This window comes from Rhinichthys klamathensis, unplaced genomic scaffold (genome assembly GCF_029890125.1).
Source record: "Rhinichthys klamathensis goyatoka isolate OS25496 unplaced genomic scaffold, OSU_Roscu_1.1 h1tg000076l_1, whole genome shotgun sequence".
NCBI classification, from domain to species: domain Eukaryota; kingdom Metazoa; phylum Chordata; class Actinopteri; order Cypriniformes; family Leuciscidae; genus Rhinichthys; species Rhinichthys klamathensis.
The window spans coordinates 574,323-594,643 of NW_026606618.1; the positions used below are offsets into that span (position 1 = coordinate 574,323).

General features: G+C 36.0%; 1 protein-coding gene across 3 annotated transcripts in view; it reads left to right on the top strand.

The window, feature by feature from the left end:
* Window positions 1-20,321, top strand: part of LOC130085185 (cytosolic carboxypeptidase 4) — a 257,663-nt gene that overhangs the window by 229,939 nt on the left and 7,403 nt on the right. For all 3 annotated transcript variants that reach the window (XM_056250800.1, XM_056250801.1, XM_056250802.1), the window contains exon 23: window positions 6,434-6,597. In XM_056250800.1, the coding sequence (XP_056106775.1) occupies window positions 6,434-6,597 (164 nt within the window). The remainder of the gene's footprint in view (window positions 1-6,433; window positions 6,598-20,321) is intronic.

The following is a 20,321-nucleotide window of genomic DNA, read 5'->3' on the forward strand; positions in this document are numbered from 1 at the left end:
TAACTTGAACCATAAAATGTAAGATTTTTTTTTTGTTCAGACTATATATTTGTTGAATATCTGCAAAGAGCTGTATTTTTTTCAATGGTGATCAATGTACACCGACATCTTTGGCTGTTTTTAAGATGGCGTGTCGAGTTCGGCAGCTCTTCAAGTGCACTCGGTGTCCAAATTCGCTCACACATTTGTATTCACTCATTCAGTGGATTCATTTAGTGGGAATAGTAAATGTAGCGAATGTTGCACTACAGTACTTTGGCCTCTCTATCGCCTTCTGTGGTTCAAAGAAAAAAATGCAAGTTATTTATGGAATTGAGATGTACAGTTGCTACTTAGTGATCACCATTTCAGATGTATATCTGAAAAGTATTTCATCTGAACAAGTTATTAGCATATCTGCCACCATAGCTGGATCTTCTTTTCTATTCTTCCAGACATGACAAAAACAAGATCAAGCATATCAATAAGATCAATAATATTATCATGCATTGATGTTGAGGCTAATAAAGTAAACGGTATGGTTATCTTTATAGTCATCATCCTTTGTGTTTTTGATTTGTTTGTACAGTTTTGAGCAGTTTTTTTAATGTACATATGTGAATGTACATGATACGTTATCGTATATTTAATATATTTTATACGCTATATTACACAAAAGATGTAGTTTTCACATCCCTGTGAATGCCCTTTCTTCTATTCGACTTTAATGCTCCAAAATCGAGAAAAAATTTTTAATTTGCTGCCACGGGACCATTTCTTACGATGGATACCAGTCTATTCAGTGGCATAGTGCCATGGTGATCAAGCCGTATGCCGCTGAGATTAGCTTAGAGTTAATAAGAGCGATCAGGAGGGGTAATTTACCTCTCTAATGGCTTGGGCCCTCTGAAAGGGCATGATAGCTGCTATGCCTCTGTGTGGTTTTGGCAGTCTTCCTGCTGCTTGCTTGGCTCTCCTCAACTCTGGCCTTATCAAAGGGAAAAACTGTCACTCCAATAAACAAGGAATTTGCCCCTGCCGACCGAAACGCTTTGCTGCATAAGTCAACAAGCGTCTTTTTATTTATTTATTTTCCTCTCTCTGTCACACAAAAAGTCTAGGCACAAAGTGATTTAGATTGGCTAATTTGCAAACAAGAGCATGCAAAGTGTGTGTATATGTGTCTGTGTTTGGGACTCATCTATTACGTAAGTCATATTTTTGTTTTATTTGTTCCTCAGCGATTGTTAAATCAACGATTGCTAACTGGTTGAAAGCAAATTACTTGCATTCTTTGATCAGTTAATCAGCTCTGATGCCTGGAAATGTCTTTATTCAGTAAACGCACACATATACATCGCCAAGATGGCCGTTAGGCAAGACACATTATGCAAGGATGCAAACGCAGATGCGAATGCTTGGCCAACAACAAATATTCAACATGAATTTATGTGATACTGTTCCAGTAACAAACTGCAGTTACCTTCAAATGTCTGTCTGTTGTATTGTTATTCAAGTTGTATATTGTGGTGAAAAATATGAAAGGAAATCTCAAAAAATGTAATTTTCTAGAAACTACTCTTTGTGAGTGCAATCTTTTTTATTTATTTATTAATTCTGCAGAAAGTTTGGGAACTTTCTAATAATATAGTGTGCGGATATCTGAAATCCTAAGAGATCAGGTTCATGCGCATCATTCTGAATCATAAATATCACAAAACATCATCTGAATGTTGTACAAACATCTGAAGAACGTATTGTAGTATTTGTACTGAACTGTTCATAACTGCTTCCACATTTTCCTTGTGGAACATTTTATTTATTATTTTTATGTAAAACTGTGTCAGATATGGTTGTTCTTGACAACGTTTTTGACGTAGTTGCTTTGCTGTGCTTCATTTGCAATTATTTGCATGCAAACATTGATGGGCTCAGCTTCCTCTCTAAACATACAAGTGTTTTACCATGAGCGATTGCATCCGAGAGGAAGTTAAAAGGGCCTTGCGTGAGTTGAAATGATCAGTGTGGCCTTCTCAATGCAAACATGGTGAGAATCGATTTTCGACTCCGAACAAACAGCCCAGGCTCTATGCATTCTACACATGTAACCCCCCGTTTTGCCTCTAAATTATTGAAGAGCGATACCCAGAACACACCGTCGCACTCATACTGAGCAGTTCTCCCTCGCTTTCAGCACCTCGGCGTCTCATTGGCCGGTTGGAGGGAGGCTGCGGGTAAACGTCTGTTTATGTTTGCGCCCGTCTTGACAGAGTGAGTTTGTGTCTACGCCGTGGACGTGTGTGTGTGTGTGTGTGTACGCTGTGTCTCTCGATCACGTAAAGGTCAGGTGTAGGTGGGTGTGCCTGGTGTTGCTCGCCCATCATTCTCTTCCTTACACGGCTTCCCATTAATTTGGCCGCTTCCCCAGAGTGTGGCGAGACTCTTAAGGTATTAGCGCCGGCGCTAGCTCACTTCTGACTCATCTGGCATGCTGAGTTCACAAGCAAGGCTCGCTTTTCTACAGAGAGAGAAAGAAGGGATGTAAGCAGTGCTGGGTAGTAACAGTAATATGTAATCAGATTCCAAAAATTAAAAACTTGTAATTAGATTACATTACATTTTAGATTACATTACATTTTACAATACTCATAATCAGATTACAGTTTTTTTTTTAATTGATGATGAGTATGACTGCTTAACCCTTTCATGCATGAATTATGATAACCTCAGTCAGGATTTTTTTTCCTATGTGTTTTTATTGCTCTTAAGGCATGAAAAACAAGATTTGATTTGATTTTTTTTTTTTTTTTTACAAATTTTCCAAAGAGATTTTCAGATGTCCACTTGAGTGGACAGCATGCATTTATGGTTTAAACTGAAGAGATACTGTATTACACATAATACAATAATCAAACAGATAAAGTATGTGTATTTAACAAACTAATCAATACAATTATATCAAATCATGTGAAAACTATAAAATATATAAAAAAATATATATAAATCCAAAATATTGTAAAGGCAATTGACCTTCATACAAGTTGCACTTTGTGTATCTTTGATATCAGAACATGAGGACGTGATTCCATCAGAATTTTCTACAGCCTGTCAAGGTACAACTGTGGAAACCACTCAGATGCTCCCTCCAGTACCAGAGGATGTCAATTTACCCTTATTAGCTGATAATTCTGATTACGTTAGAGATGGACACATTTCTAGCATAGCCCTCTTCTGAGAAGACCTAGCGATACGTTTTTTTTTCAATCTCATCTGAAATGAGCAGTGTTGGGGCATGCATAACGCATTCAGATTACTTTTTTGATGTTACAAGTAAAGTAATGTGTTACAAGTAACATGCATTACATAATCAGATTTGTTTTAATGTTACGAGTAAAGTAATATATCACAAGTAACATGCATTACCTAATCAGATTACTTTTTGATCTAACAAGTAATGCATTACAAGTAACATGCATTACGTAATCAGATTACTTTTTGATCTAACAAGTAAAGAAACGCATTACAATAACGTGCATTACGTAATCAGATTACTTTTTGATGTTACGAGTAAATAAATGCATTACAAGCAACATTCATTACGTAAACAGATAACGTTTTGATCTAAGAAGTAATGCATTACGTAATTAGATTACTTTTTTGATGAAATGAGTAAAGTAATGCATTACAAGTCAAATAAATTATGTTATTACATAACTTTTTTAGATGTCAATGAAAATTACATTCTAATAATACAAATACATTTATTTACAGTCAAAAAAAGTTACTGCAGATTAAGTATTTTCAAGAACAATATTCACAGTATAAGTATGAATTGTAGCTGAAATATAGCCATTGATGCATGAGGTCCACTATAGTGGACAGATGATAAATCTGTCCAAATTTTCTCCCAATCTAAAATCAAAACTTGGAAAATTTTACTGTGATGTGACTCATTAGATATTGCTTGATGCTGCAATATTTTTTTTACCTACAAGAGTCTCCTAGGATAGAAGGAATGGGTGGATATTCCGGAGTAACTTGGCATTTCTGACTGACCATTGGCCATCTTGGTTTGGAGGGGGAAAAAATCTAAACACAATGGCTTACAACTTGGTTGCAATTACAGGAGGATGCACCAGGGTCCACTGAAGAGATTGATGTGCAACTTTGCCATCAAAACCCTTGCAAATTCAAGAAAATGCTTTTTAAATAGCTGTCCACTGTAGTGACCACTATGCGTGAAATATTCACAAAAATGGCTGTATATTATTCAGAATTCATTTAATATCCCTAATTTTAAAAAATTTACCTTTTAAAAGTGTATTGCTTATATATGTTCAAAAAGTCTTGCAGTTTTATGGAATTGCACGCACAGACCAGCCATAACTGCTTCCAGGCTATAAGTAAGGCTATACTTACACAGCAAATCGAGAAGCCAAACAGCATAATCAAATAAAATATTTTTCTATTTAATAAATATTAAATCTGTTTTAATAAGTGTTTTATTTTAAAATGATTATTTCTTTAATGTAAAATTTAATGTAAAAGTTTTTTTTTTTTTTTTTTTTTTTTTTTTACAATTTACAAACCCCCGGCAATTCCTTTACAAATCCCAGTTTGGGAAACCCTAACATATGTATTTGTTGATAGCAAAAAAAATTAAACAAATTCTTTGTAGTTTTGTATTAATATGGTACCTGATTGTCCTTTTCAAATCAATGTGATGAACGAGTTAGGTCAAAAGTAATCTAGAAGTAATCAAAAGTAGTCTGATTATATTACCTAAAATGTGTAATGTAATAGATTACGCTACTAACTGCAATTTCCATGATGTAATTTGCCTTCAGTAATGGACTACAATTGGTAAGTCTTCAATTGGTAAGGCATCACGTGGGGTGAAAGATGCAGACTAAATAAGTGTGGTGGCTCATCTAAAAAAATTGTGGCACCTTTTTCTCGCTTGATTTGGTTGCGCCGATCGCTCATAATGAATGGTCTCTAATGGAGATTGCGTTGAAGGCAAACGGGGATCAATCTCACCAGGCCAGGGTTGCAGTGAATGAAGGCCTCATGGGGATTCACCGCTGCACTTTCTCAGGGGAAGCGTGCAGCGTTCACACGCTAATAACATGCTTGAGCGAGCAGGTGCAGCTGCTTCGTGCTGAAATAATCTGTAATCATTATGATGTTATGAAAGGCGTAATCTGACAGAAAACTGAATGTTGAAACAGGCAAGGTTAAAGACTTTATTTGGACAAGAATCAATATGATATGGGGGGAAAAAAACGTTGTAATCATGACTGTTTTCATGTTGTTTGACTGTTATGACTGACTGCACATAGTTGATGCATAATGTCTTGATTGAATCTCTTTATTATCTTAAGATTTTAGCTTAAAATGTGTGTGTGTGTATATATACTATAACAGTTTGACATTCAAGACATTTATTTTATGCAATTGAATGTCTGTATATATATATTATTTTATATCATCAATATATATAATGGATGCTTTGGTTTGAATTTGATGGAAGCGTGAATAATGACGTAGATGAGCAGATAAAAGCTCCACAAGCTTGCTTGTTCTGGCTTCACCAGTGAGTGGAGCGCTGAAGGAACATGGAGACGCTGCAGATTTATTGATTTTGTTAACCTGCAGTAATCCACAGATCATTGAACCACTGGGTCAGTCCGGGTTATTGCAGGGGTTTGTGTGCCTAGAAAAGCGTAAACGTTTCAATGCCTGTGCGGTGTTTGTTTACTAGTGGCAGAAAATATTGTTTGTGTCTGGATTTCCATTAACGGTTATTTCTGGAACAGTGCATTATATGAGAGGAGAGTTTGTGCACAGCGGGAAGCGTGCAATAACATTGTGGTGGCAATGCAGATTCATTTTGGGACCTGACTAAATGCTACTTTCAGCAAAATTTCAGCAAATGTGCTATAAAAGGCTGCAAATACAGCGACCACACAAGATATTTGGGCACTGAAGACTCACTTAATGTTACTTGATTAAAAAAATATCAAACCAAGTGTCATCTGCAAACAAATGCTAAACTTTTCTTGAAGGTTTTTTCATAAACCTTTAGTTTTACCATTTGAATTGTTAATTTTGTTGTTGTTTTTTGAAATGTTGATTTTTTTGTTTGCTTTGTCGTTTCGTTTTTTTCTTTGTTTTGTATTGAAATGTAAAAAATGTTTGTCTATTTTTTTTCTCAGTGTTTTGAATCTAACCTTGTTTTGATTGACTTGTATTTTACTGACTTGTATTTTGCGCTTTAAATCAATGACTTTCATGTCTTTTAAATTTCATAAATTTTCACGGAGCAAACGCAGAAGGGTCACTTGTGAAACTGCTCCAGAATTAAGAGACGAGTCTGTAAATGTTGTTTGACAGCCCCCATCAATCAGTGTGTCACTGTCAATCTTAAATCTCAAATGTTTTCACCTCGCAGGGCTTGCAGACAGGGACGCGGGAGCTGGAGGAGATGGGAATGAAGTTCAGCCAGAGTCTTCTCACCCTCAGGAGGAACTCCATCCATTATAACAGCCGTCTGATCCACCAGGCGCCTGCCCTGCTGGACCTGGACGACAGGCTGCTCGACCACAAATCCAATACGTGAGTTTTAAATGAAGATATTTTGACCTCACATGCGTCTCGAGCTTCAAAACTCGTCAAAATAGACCACAATAAAAAGTTTTTCTAAATCAATGGTTTATACTCAATACTTTAAAACAGTGCTTCTCAACTGGGTTTGCTACAAATACAGATGCTTCAAATTTGCGAATACCGCAGAGTTTAATTAGACATAAACGAAGATATAAAAAACGAAGGATATTGAGAATTAGTGTCTATTCCCTTTAAAAGTAGGAATATTCATTTGAACGATAAATCTTTTTATTTTTCTATACACAAATTACTCAGCTGCATTTTATTATTTAAAATTAGCATACTAACAGACACTTTTTTTTGTTAGTATATGCACATTCAGCTGGCCTTGTGGGATTTATATTTGATGACTATAATTGTCTGTAACTATATTATGATAACGATTCTGCTTCGGTGGAGGAGAATGAAAATAAGAGTTAGATGCGCATTTCCTAAAGGAATATCAGTGCAAGCCCACAGCAGCAAAGGAATAGCATTAAATGTTTTTATTAAAATTAGCATTTGGAACATTATAGAGGGAGAGAGAAATTGATGGGGTTCTGCATTTATGGTTCACTTTTTTATTAAAGACCCCCTGTGGTAAAAAATCTAAATTTTAATGTTGTTTATATGTCTATGTGGTGTTTGTAATGTGCTTTAAGACAAACCATGTGCAAATTCATAGTTCAACACCATTGAAGAGTATTTTCTCCTTAAAACTGTAGTGAACCACCGCCGGTGTCTCTTACATCACAAACTACCTTGGAACCAATCACGTCACGAGGGGGGCGGGCTTTAGCATGTCATCATTACTATGCTGCAAAGCAGGGGAGTCTCAAGAGAAGCCCACTATATTTTATCCCACTATATTTTTCTGTTGATATGAACAATCGGGTACATTTATCAATATAGCAGGTGAATTATGTATATGATGTACAGGTCCTTCTCAAAAAATTAGCATATTGTGATAAAGTTCATTATTTTCCATAATGTAATGATAAAAAATAAACTTTCATATATTTTAGCCCCTTAAGTGTCACGGGCCCACCGGTGGGCCCAAATTCTTTACATTTTTAAAACAGTAATATCCTATACTAAACCTAAACTAATCTTGACAAACTATATATCATTTGAAAGCTTACAATCTCTAGTTTCCATATTTGGTGATTGATTTTCAAAATAAATTACAGAGGAGCCGTAATTTATCAATTTGCAACAATAATATTTTCATACTCTTAGACCTTTATTTTGAAATAGTGATGAACATGAAAAATCATGAAAGAAGGGTAGAAACCTCAGTTTGTTTTCATTCCAAGAGTTCAAAAGATAGCATCCATTCAATTATTAAAAAAAAAAAGGTCTGAATTTTTTTTTTATATATAAAGAAAAAAATTATATGATGTGGCAGGAAGCTGAAACGCACATGCGTGTTCTTTTTATGTTTCTTAGAGGTTGAAATCATATCAAAATCTGCCAAACTTCTCATATTACTTCTGAATAGGATGTCTACTTCATAAATTGTATGAAAATTGTGGAAATAATGGTTCATATCACTCAAAACACATATGGAAATGGAGGCGCCCTTATATGGGCAGTGATGGAGTCTGGTTGTCATCTAGTGAAAAAGTTTGGTACTGCGCCCAAACAAAATCTTACTGAAAGCTCATTTTTTGAGATATCAACCTAAAATTTGAAACACAACTTGTTCAGATTTTTGGCTTTGATTTCTTTGCAGTTTTAGAGTCGCCCAGGTTTTGAAAATATATATTTTATATAAAATATGAATAATTAAAAATTTTACATTGTACATTTTCATAAACTCAAACTTCTATAACTTTTTTTCTGTTTCACTTTCTTAATTTATTTCACTTCTACAAGAATCTGCCAAATGTCTTCTTTAAAACAAGACCAATCTTACGTCTATATTCCAAAGCATTCTTGAATTACAACCATTTAAGTTCGAAATGTGCATTTTCATGTATATTCAAAAAAAGGGGGGTGACACTTAAAGGGTTAGATTCATTGCACACCAACTGAAATATTTCAGATCTTTTATTGTTTTAATACTGATGATTTTGGCATGCAGCTCATGAAAACCCAAAATTCCTGTCTAAAAAAATTATCATATTTCATCCGACCAATAAAAGAAGTGTTTTTAATACAAAAAAAAAAAGTCAACCTTCAAATAATTATGTTCAGTTATGCACTCAATAGTCAATACTTGGTCGGGAATCCTTTTGCAGAAATGACTGCTTCAATGCGGCGTGGCATGGAGGCAATCAGCCTGTGGCACTGCTGAGGTGTTATGGAGGCCCCGGATGCTTCGATAGCGGCCTTACGCTCATCCAGAGTGTTGGGTCTTGCGTCTCTCAACTTTCTCTTCACAATATCCCGCAGATTCTCTATGGGGTTCAGGTCAGGAGAGTTGGCAGGCCAATTGAGCACAGTAATACCATGGTCAGTAAACCATTTACCAGTGGTTTTGGCACTGTGAGCAGGTGCCAGGTCGTGCTGAAAAATGAAATCTTCATCTCCATAAAGCTTTTCAGCAGATGGAAGCATGAAGTGCTCCAAAATCTCCTGATAGCTAGCTACATTGACCCTGCCCTTGATAAAACAGTGCACCAACACCAGCAGCTGACATGGCACCCCAGACCATCACTGACTGTGGGTACTTGACACTAGACTTCAGGCATTTTGGCATTTCCTTCTCCCCAGTCTTCCTCCAGACTCTGGCACCTTGATTTCCGAATGACATGCAAAACTGAGCAACAGTCCAGTGCTGCTTCTCTGTAGCCCAGGTCAGGCGCTTCTGCCGCTGTTTCTGGTTCAAAAGTGGCTTGACCTGGGGAATGCGGCACCTGTAGCCCATTTCCTGCACACGCCTGTGCGCGGTGGCTCTGGATGTTTCTACTCCAGACTCAGTCCACTGCTTCCGCAGGTCCCCCAAGGTCTGGAATCGGTCCTTCTCCACACTCTTCCTCAGGGTCCGGTCACCTCTTCTCGTTGTGCAGCGTTTTTTGCCACACTTTTTCCTTCCCACAGACTTCCCACTGAGGTGCCTTGATACAGCACTCTGGGAACTGCCTATTTGTTCAGAAATTTATTTCTGTCTTACCCTCTTGCTTGAGGGTGTCAATGATGGCCTTCTGGACAGCAGTCAGGTCGGCAGTCTTACCCATGATTGCGGTTTTGAGTAATGAAACAGGCTGGGAGTTTTTAAAAGCCTCAGGAATCTTTTGCAGGTGTTTAGAGTTAATTAGTTGATTCAGATGATTAGGTTAATAGCTCGTTTAGAGACCCTTTTCATGATATGCTAATTTTTTGAGACAGGAATTTTGGGTTTTCATGAGCTGTATGCCAAAATCATCAGTATTAAAACAATAAAAGACCTGAAATATTTCAGTTGGTGTGCAATGAATCTAAAATATATGAAAGTTTAATTTTTATCATTACATTATGGAAAATAATGAACTTTATCACAATATGCTAATTTTTTGAGAAGGACCTGTATATTACGATGTTATGGTGAACTATATGTTTTTCTCCACTGTTGTTCTGAGTTGTTCAAAGCGTTTCTAAGGATGCTGATTGTTAGAAGGCAGCTGCCTGACTCTGAGATGGCGAACGGGAACATGGTTTGTGTAACATTAGCAACACATTATTAGCTGTTTGATAACGTAGTCAAGCCAAAGGCTAATCATATTAATTAGCGTTATGTGTCCGACGTTGTAGTGAGATACATAAAATGCATTACCATTCTGATACATCGACTTGTAGACAACCCTATAATTCACTCTTTCTCTTCTTCTGAATCAGTTTCTGGTTCAAACATATATGGCTGAATTAAACCAGTATTTCCACTTGCCATTGTGCAGAGTTTTCTACAGTAAAGTTGACCGAGTGGATCTCTGAGCTGGTGTGAGTGAGTAGAGGAATTATTAAAAATTTATAAAAACTAAACATGCATAAATGTAAGGCTGACATTTTCTTATTAATTGCTGAAAATTGTGAGAAAATGTGCTTGTCCTGAAGAAAATATCAGGGGAGGAAATGTTGAGGTTTTGGGTAAATTTAAATGTTAGGATGTGGTTCTGGGTAAATAAAATGCTGCATCAGAGGGGTTTTGTTGTTCTCATGACTTGCTCGTCTTGTTTTATTGTCTGCAGCTTGTGTGGATGTCTATATTTGCATACTGAATTCTCACATAATTAACCAACCAATTGCAGTCAGTATGCAAATAGAACAATGACGTAATAACTCACGGTTCGATTTTTCATAGCACTGTAAAAATAGAATGAGGAATATCTGTAAAATGCCGCATTCTAAGCACTATACCACGTTATGATATGAGATTATTGCTAAAGTGACCTTGTTAATGATCTTTAAGAGTCATATTCCAGAGTAGCTGTTGCCAAGTGAGGCAGCCTTTTTACTTTGGCTTTTTAAATATGATCTCGAGCTGTGGGACGTGGACAGAGACTTATTCAAAGTGCATCAGCTCCCTTTCAAGTTTTCAATTTGCCACTGAAGGGGTTTCCTGGGAGCACTGCCACTTTCTCTGTTTTCCTTGCGTCTCTCCAGCTCCTTTCTTCTCTACGCACACTCTTTCTCTCCTCTCCCTCTATTTTCCATTCCCCAGCATCCTCAAGTTAAAATTCACTTAGAGTCTTGATTTCTGTCATGGAATGAAATGGACCAAAGCTGAGCTATTGATTTCCACGAAGTTCAATTAAATCCCTTTTGTGTGCGTTTTGAATTGTTACATCTTGTCCGTACAGACCGTTCAGTGTTCTGAGGAGATTATCCCACCCCTCTCTCTTCTCCGGGATTTCACGGCATTTCTGTTGTTCCCCTCTTCTTCTTCTTCCCTTTGCTGAAGAGAAAACTGTAAACTTGACTGGTCTTACCCGAGAGTATTGCATAACTCAGTTATGCGCAACTGTAGAATTCTGCTTATGAGCCTTGTCTGGTTCAGCTGAGCTCTACTTAGATGGATGTAAGATATAGCTCACCATTTTTTTACTTTCACAGACAAACAAATACTCTTTTACGATTTCATAGCGCTTTTCTCAGCACTCAAAGCGCTTTACATAGACGGGGAATCTCCTCAACCACCACCAATGTGCAGCATCCACCTGGATGATGCGACGGCAGCCATACTGCGCCAGAACGCCCACCACACACCAGCTTACTGGTGGAGATGGGTTTTTGACATTTGACAAATAATGTAAAAATTTGGGTTCCACGACTTATCGTTTGTGTTCAGTATTGGTCAATATTTTATATATATCGGACGATATTGAATATTTATTTGATGTTTATTTTTATATTTATTGTTTTTATATTTAATCACATTTTTTATATTTATGATTTTTATGTTTATGTTTAGATGTACCGTCCCCATGACCTAACATTGGATAAGCGTCTCGGTAAATGGATGGACGAATGTTTATTTTTATGTTTAGTGGTAGTTAGTGGTGGTTAAGTGATAGAATATACAATTTGTACAGTATAAAAATCATTGTCTATGGAAAGTCCCCATAAAACATGGAAACCCAACGTGTGTGTGTGTGTGTGTGTGTGTGTGAGAGAGAGAAACCGTCTCTATTAAGGATGTCTTTTCTGCTTTAAGGTCTGTAGTGATTTGATCAGTTTATTTTGACAGTCAGCACAGATGACAACAGATGGATATCATTTTCCACTCAAAGGCGGTGACCGCCAACTTCACAGCTCTAGTCGTGCCTTTTGTGCTTTTTACGAGTCAGACCAGGACAGCCGGCTCTACTGACGGCATCCATCCAAAATCATCCCAGACAAAGTCATGTGGATGGTTAATTCACCTCGAGCCCCAGACACAAAAGAGAAGCGAGCGCTTTCAGAGCTGACAGGAAGCCTGTTTTGTTTGCGGCTCCTCTGTGAGGGAAACAATTCGCATTCAGATGGATGCTATTTTCCTGCCCAACACTTTTGGTTATGCACTTCCGAATGAAAAGTTGCCCGACAGAACGCTCAATACCTGCTAGATGTCAAATGAAGCCCTGCGGCTCACATGAACACTCTTCATGTTCAAGTCTATTATATCTTTTGTGTCAAAAGTTCAGCTTTTTTGCTTTCATAGTTAAAAAAAAAGTCCACAGAATTGATTTTCTAATAATAAAGCATGACTTTTTTTTAAATAGATTCGGAAATGGGCTTCTATCAACGGCTGAGCATTAAAATGAAAAGTTAAATGTTTGTGTCTGACCCCAATTTTAGTCTCTTTAGAAACACTTCCTGATGACGTCACTTACCAGCAAGTGTTTTCTTATCTAATGAACTAAAGACGTCCAAGAAGCCGTTTTGATGCCAGACCCCTCAGAAGATAACAAGCCCTCATAAAAACGGCTTTGAACATCTCCACACCTTTCATGACATCTTATATTTCAGCTTGACACATTTGTTCAGTTCTTTCATTACGCAGTTCGGAAATGAGTCCCCACGGTATGTTCTGGCTCGCTGTGTAATTCTTCCCGAGCTCGATTTCTTTTCTTCCCCCACATCAGAGCGTCTCGCCAAAAGCCTCGAAGTTGAAAGCTTAGTCAACCACGAAACACATTCAATTTCGAGACAAGGGGGATCTTTAGAAGGGTAAACAAACAAACAAACAGACAGGCAAAAACAAGAAATAACACTAATAATAACAACAACAGCAATTGATTATTATCAATTTTAATATTTCCTCAACAATTCTAGCTGAATTTACATGCCAATTGGCCCGTTTTATCCTTTTGCAATATTGTCCTCAGACTCACCCAGCACCTTCAGCTATTCCAACAATGAAAATTGAGCCGACTTGTGAAACTTATTCCATCAAAAGTTACCACAAACTACATTAACTTGTTAATCCACTCTGAAATGATGGTCGCCCTTCAGGAAACTGAGGAAGGTTGAACCCGCCAGTTAGCTTGCTTCATTTCAATTTATTTAGAGCATTTAAGTATTCTTTAGAGAGAAATAGGCATGCATCACACTGCTTTCCAAGGTAGTCTTCATTCTTCAGTTATTTTTCTGAGGGAGTACAGGTTTATGAGTTGTCATATGTATGTGTTGTGTTGGTCATAGGTTCAGAATAATAACATGTTTGTATAACTACCCCAAATCTTCGTAAATGTGGTCAAATTACTTGTATTTACTATGGTATTTTTTCCTTCTTTTTTTTAACATAATTCTTTTTTTGTGTTATTTTTTTTATCAAGCCTGCTATTTAACGCATTAAGTTAAATTATATATAAAATGCTATAAAAACTGCATTAAATTATATTATTTATATTTTGTATATATTGTATATTGTTGCCTGCTATTAAATGCATGAAGTGTTATTATATATATATAAACTAATTATATATTGTGTTATATATAGCATATTGTATTTATATACTGTATATTCATTAATTTATATAAATAATAATTTTGCGTATGAGCCAGGGGTTGTAAATTTTTACATTGCAGTTTTGCTAATTTTTTGCACTAAATTTATGTGCTAAATCTACTTAGGAATCTTACATCTTAGGAATTCATTTCTAAACATTCCACCGAAAATCACTGAACCGATCAACCGCAGGGAAGCTCCGCTAATTGTTTTGCACCTCTGAAAGTTCGCCAGAACTTCATATTCCTTAGTTGTTCAAATGCACGTTTAATTATGAATGCACAATTGGACAGACCCTCCAAAAGAATCATTATAAGCATACTTAAAATTCAGAGCTGCTGTTCCCTGTGTTACAGTCCCCGGATGAACAGGCTTGATAGCAGGATGTGTTGTAAAATGAAACTACCTCTGCACATCTTTTACTAGCATGCGTTCAGACGCAGAGACAGAGAAGGGAGGGGAGAAAAGTGGGCAGCACACAGCTTTTGAGTGGCGTTGATTTTAATGCCTTCTAGGAGATATTTGCTGGCAGATCTCTTATGAGGTGTCTGTAATAGTTTGTGAGAGCACACACTGTAAACAAGAGCTGCGTATCCTTGTGCAGCGATGGCCGTCTCCCAGGAGAGAGCTGATTGAATCTCTGTTCCCTGCCGTCACGCAGACACGAACACTCCCTCGCACGCAGCTTGCCCCTTCTAATCTGCAAATGAAATTATTTCCGGAACTTTGGACTTTTTTTACTCAGTCTTTTTTCACTCGGTTTACTGAGATTTTTGCAGAGCCTGACATTTTGTTCAGGGTAGAAGATTTATTATTTTGAAATAATGCATGCCATTGAGGTCTTAAAATGCCTGTTGATTTTGTTTTACCACAGATTTTTTTTTTTTTTTTTACATTTTTCCTTTAAATAGTGATGGACCATATCAAAAATAATTTTTTTATAGATATAAGTATTAATAATAATAATTTTTACTTTAAATAATTCAATCTTAAAATAATTTAATTAAAATGACTGCATTTAAATATATTAGTACATTTATTAGTAAATTGTTATAATATATATTATTTAGTAAATACAAATAATTCGTTTTGCTAGTTTGAACAGGTTTAAATCCCCAAATTATGTTTTTTAATTGCTAATGGCAAAAATATTAGTAGTATTATTAAATCCTAAATAATATTTTATTTAAACTAATTAAATTTGTATATATTAGTATAGTACATTTATTAGTATATTATCATAATATATAGTTATTTATTAGTATATATAAATGATTACTTTTGCTAGTTAGTTTGCAGGTCTAAATCTTCTTGACTAACTTTTGACTGCAGTTATAGTCATCATTCTGGAAAGATCATGATATTTAGAGAAAAGTAAGTACAGTTTTAGTAGTATTATCTGTCTTATCCTTACTTGCTGCCACCTCATAAGTAGTTTATGGATGTGAAACTGTAATCCATTGTAAGTAGTTTATGATATTTTATTATATATATATATATATATATATTTGGAGCAGGTCTTAACCAGGGGATTTGAGAAGCAATTACATGCCATGTGGTTGTGTACTCCAGATCTACTTAACTCATTTTTTTGTGTATTTAAATCATGGTTCTGCATTCTAATGAGCTAAAATATCAGTAATGTCATTAACATGAAGCACCTTGCTGCCTCTTTATGCTTATTAACTGCATTAATTGTATCTGTCCTCATCACAATGTACAGATAAACGTAATTTAGTGAAAGTTCATAAATTGGGTAAAAGTTTTTTTTTCAGTTCTGATATAAATCTTTCTATTTAGGGAGAGTTAATAGTCATTAGGATATAGTATAAAGTATGTCTAAAAGAAGATGCTTTTGTCCAAGAAACCAACCATATAAGCTGTGAAATTGTTCAATGTTTTTGTTGTTGTTGTTGTTGTTTGGTTTTATTATTATCATTATTGAATAACTGCTGTAAAAATCTTTTTCGATTGAATAACAGCTTTACTCCGAGTAAACAGTTTTAATAGTTTTATTGAAAAATTAAAAGATGTACTTAAAATACAAAATAGCAAAAATATATACTTGTATAATCTTTAGTTAATTTGTAATTTGTGTGTGTGTGTGTGTGTGTGTGTGTGTGTTGGTATTCCCTACGTTGTGAGTCCCCACAAGGTCGAAAATGTGTGTGCATTGCCTTTATATTCACAATTTACATAGTTAATTCATAGTTATAATTATAAATGTAAATCCAGAATATATACAGTATATTTTCAGACTTGCAATTATATTTATTCCGATGTACATTTTATATATTTACAAAAATTTGACAGCTTTCCATGTTTTTACTGTTATACGTAGGGGGCGCTATTACACATACATAATCTCTGGATCAAAACAGGCGAAGAAGAAGCAGAAACAAGCGATAGCATAATAGCATATAAATCAAAACTGCCTAACGTTACTGGCATGATATGCGACCCAGGACAAGCTATAGGAGTGTGAATCTGTGGGGGTGTTGATATAAAAAGAATCCATGAAGCTAGAATGAAACAGGGTTTGTTTGTTTGTTTGTTTGTTTGTCAGCATGGGTCAGTTCTTTATTTTGATATATTGCATGTTCAGATATACATACAACAAAATATTCTAGGGGCCATGAAAATTTTGTGAAAATGATCCAAAATACTAGCGGTGGCTGGCAACTTTTCCTTTTTTTTTTTACGCTGGTGTGGATAGAGTTAAGACTCATAACTTAATATTTGGATTTATAAATACATATTCGTAACACTTTACAATAAGGTCACATTTGTTAACATTAGTTAATGCATTAACCAACACAAACTAACAATGAACAATAATTTTTACAGCATTTATTAACCTTTGTTAATGTTTGTTAACAAAAAATGTCCATGTTAGTTTACAGTGCATTAACTAATGTTAACAGATACAATTTATGATCTTTAAAATGCATTAGTAAATGCTGAGATTAACATTAATTAAGATAAATGCTGTTGAAGTATTGTTCACTGTTAAGTATTGTTAACTAATGTTGAGTTAACTAATGTTAACAAATGAAAAATGATTTTAAAATGTTACCAAATATGAAAATATATTATTGTAGCTGTGTTTTATAGTAGCATTTCTCTGTGAGCGTTGAGTTTTGCTTTAAGTAAAGTTTTGATGGTGGCATCAAAGTTTGGTTGGAGTTCACAGAAAATTAATTTTCTGAAACTGAAATTGGTCAAATCAACTTTATGGCACAATCCGCTGTACATGAATATAGTGATTTGAATGCATCTTGAACTTGTGTCAGAACAGCAGCTTCGTGTATGAATGAGTTTGTTTCATTGCTTTTGCTTTTTGATTTGAATAGAGCAGAAATGTCTTCTCCAGCCCCAACTGAAGCTGTTTTTTTTTCCTCACTGCAAAATTAGGCTTTTAAAATTCAAGCCGCTTAGACTCTCCTTTATCAAACCAGCGAGGGGAGAATTCTAATGACCCGTGGATTGTTCTTGGTCAGGAGGTGATGGTGGGAGCAGATTGGCCCCCGTCTCTCACTTCCATTGTGTTTTGATTGTCGATTCTGATTGCTCTGGAATTTGTCGATGGGATGACATAGATAATCCGATAGAGATTGCATATAATTACAAAACTAACAAAAGATTTCTGTGCTATTGTACATACACAATAGACAAGCCATGGGAGAGTAAATGAGGAAATGACTTATGTAAATAAAATATTTGTGGTTGAATTACATAAATCTCATTTTAGGCCTGACAATGAATCTATAACCCGTATGAAAATGTTGCTCTTACGTGTTCTTCACTTATTTAAAAAAAGACCTAGAAATTCATCAAGACAATTCAAACTCATTTAATTCTGCAAAGATGCGTTAAATTGATCAGAAGTGACAGCAAAGACATTCATAAGGTACCAAAATATTTCTTTCAATTATCTATTAAAGGATCGTGGAGGAAAAAAGTATCACTCAAAAATATTAAGCAGCGCAACTGTTTTCATCTTTGATGATGATAATAAATGTCTCTTGAGCAGCAACTCAGCATATTAGAATGATTTATGAAGGATCATGTGACACTGAAGATAGTCAAATAAAATAGTTATTTTCAGTTGTAATAATATTACTTCTTTTATTGTACTTATGATCAAATAAGTGCAGCTTTGGTCTGACTTAAAACAAAAATCCTACCAATCTTTTGGAACGTTATTGTGTATGCATTTTGTTGATTTCTTTCTTTCTTTCTTTCTTTCTTTCGTTAGAAAAATGATATTACCTTTAAAAATATTTGTCCTTAAAAATCAGTTTCTTCTGTTGAATATTCAGAGAAGGAAACAGAAATATGCTTTCCTAATGGTGTCTAAGGCTAACCTGACTCCGCCAGATGGATTTGCTCCGCATATCCATCTGGAAACCTTCCGTTGAAGTAGTTTTGGTAAGGGGCGAAAATACTGGTTAGCTGATTGGCCTATGTTGGTGATAGACGGGCCAAATCAACCAATCAGATCAACGAAGCATATGACGTACTAACAGAGCGTATCTTTTCCTCTGAGAAAAGCCTCCAGAGCAGTGTTTTGCTCTTCTTTCAGTGAAGAAATACTCTGTAATTCCGATAAAACTTGCTCGATAGCCACGCTGATGCTAGTTTCATCCGCTGAAGCCGACATGTTCTTTAGACTGAACTGACGCGCTTCTCGTTGCGTCACACCTCAACCCGCCTCAAAGCCAACGCTGATTGGACGTTCGTTTGGTGAACTGCTCCCAAATTTTCTTTAACGGAAAGTATCCAGACTGATCTGCGAGTGAAACCTTGAAAGCTCGCGAGATCAGGATGGTCTCACGAGGCTAGTCTAAGGCACAGTTTGTGGTCTATTGATCACCCCTGACAAGATCTGAGAAAAACCTGAGAAATATGCTGAAAACAGCCAAAATGCTAAGGCATACATTTAACTCGGTGAGGTTAGTCAAGGTAATGATAATGAGCATTGTGCTGCTTTGTTTGCAGTTTATAGCCTACAATATAAACAAATTGTTCGAAAATCTTGTTTGTTTGAAATCATCCTCCCAGCAGACATATACAGCCTGTCGGAATAATAATGCAATCAAATGTCTGCATTCACAATGTGTGTGTAGATTGCAGGGTCAATTTCTGTGTACTATTGATTCGTTTTATGCACCACAAGAGGGGGAAAACAGTGTCTTTGCCACATTTCTGTACTCATATTCATCGAGATGTGGCACAGGCCTTGTAAATATTTGCATAATACTTGAATGAATGATATATTTACTTAGCAACTATCCAAAGTGGAATTCAAACTCTTTCTGCTAGCGTGCTGGCGAGATGACAAATGGAGAACGCGCTAGTGTTTCAGAAGCACACGTACCAATTTAGCTGAGCCAACAGAGACTTCTGTTTATCATTAAACCAAATTAGTGTTTTTTTCTAGCTGCTTCCCGTGTCTTAGAGATGACTCTGAGCATTTAGAGTTGAAAAAAGCGCAAATCAGATATTTCAACCATCAAACCATAAGACATAAGAAGTTATTTCTGCTGAGTAAACACTCACTGGATGGGATGGAAGGAAACTAGGGCATACATTTTTCATCTTTACATCAGACGAGCATTTGACAAGTCAAACGGTGAAAAGATTTTGTATTATAGGTGTTCCCAACTGCAAGATAGTATTTTTAGTTGTTGTTAGTTGTATTTTGAGTGATGAAACTGTTCCAGGGCCTATACCATGAAGCTGTTTTAGGTGGCTAGCCTGGTATGTTTCAGTTTAGTTTGCAACCCTGGGTTTTAAACACCATTAAAGTGGTTTGGCTTTTAGCAGTGTTCATCACGCTCCACGGCTAACCCGCTCCTTTAACTTCACAACTTTCACTTGCACTGATATAGCAAGATATTTTCTTCTTGCTGTGTAAATGCATTAAGGCAATTCCTATTCTTCAATCTCTTCATCTTCGGCAAATGAATCTCGCTGATTCTCTCGCGAGAAGTGAAACATAGTTGCTCTGTTTCAAGGCATGTGATTGGCTGTTCGCTACTGCTGTCACACTTCCACACTTTTATCCAACGGCAGACACTTTTATCCAAAGCTACGTATTTTATCAGTTCTTGCTTTCCCTGGGAGTCGAACCCATTGCTAGCACCATACTCTACTGTTTGAGATACAGGAAACAAGGACGTTTTGAAGCTTTGTATTGTTATTGTTAGATTATAGATAAAATATATCGGATACTATATTTCTAAAAAGCAAGAACAACCTTGTTTTTTTCCCCTTCCTC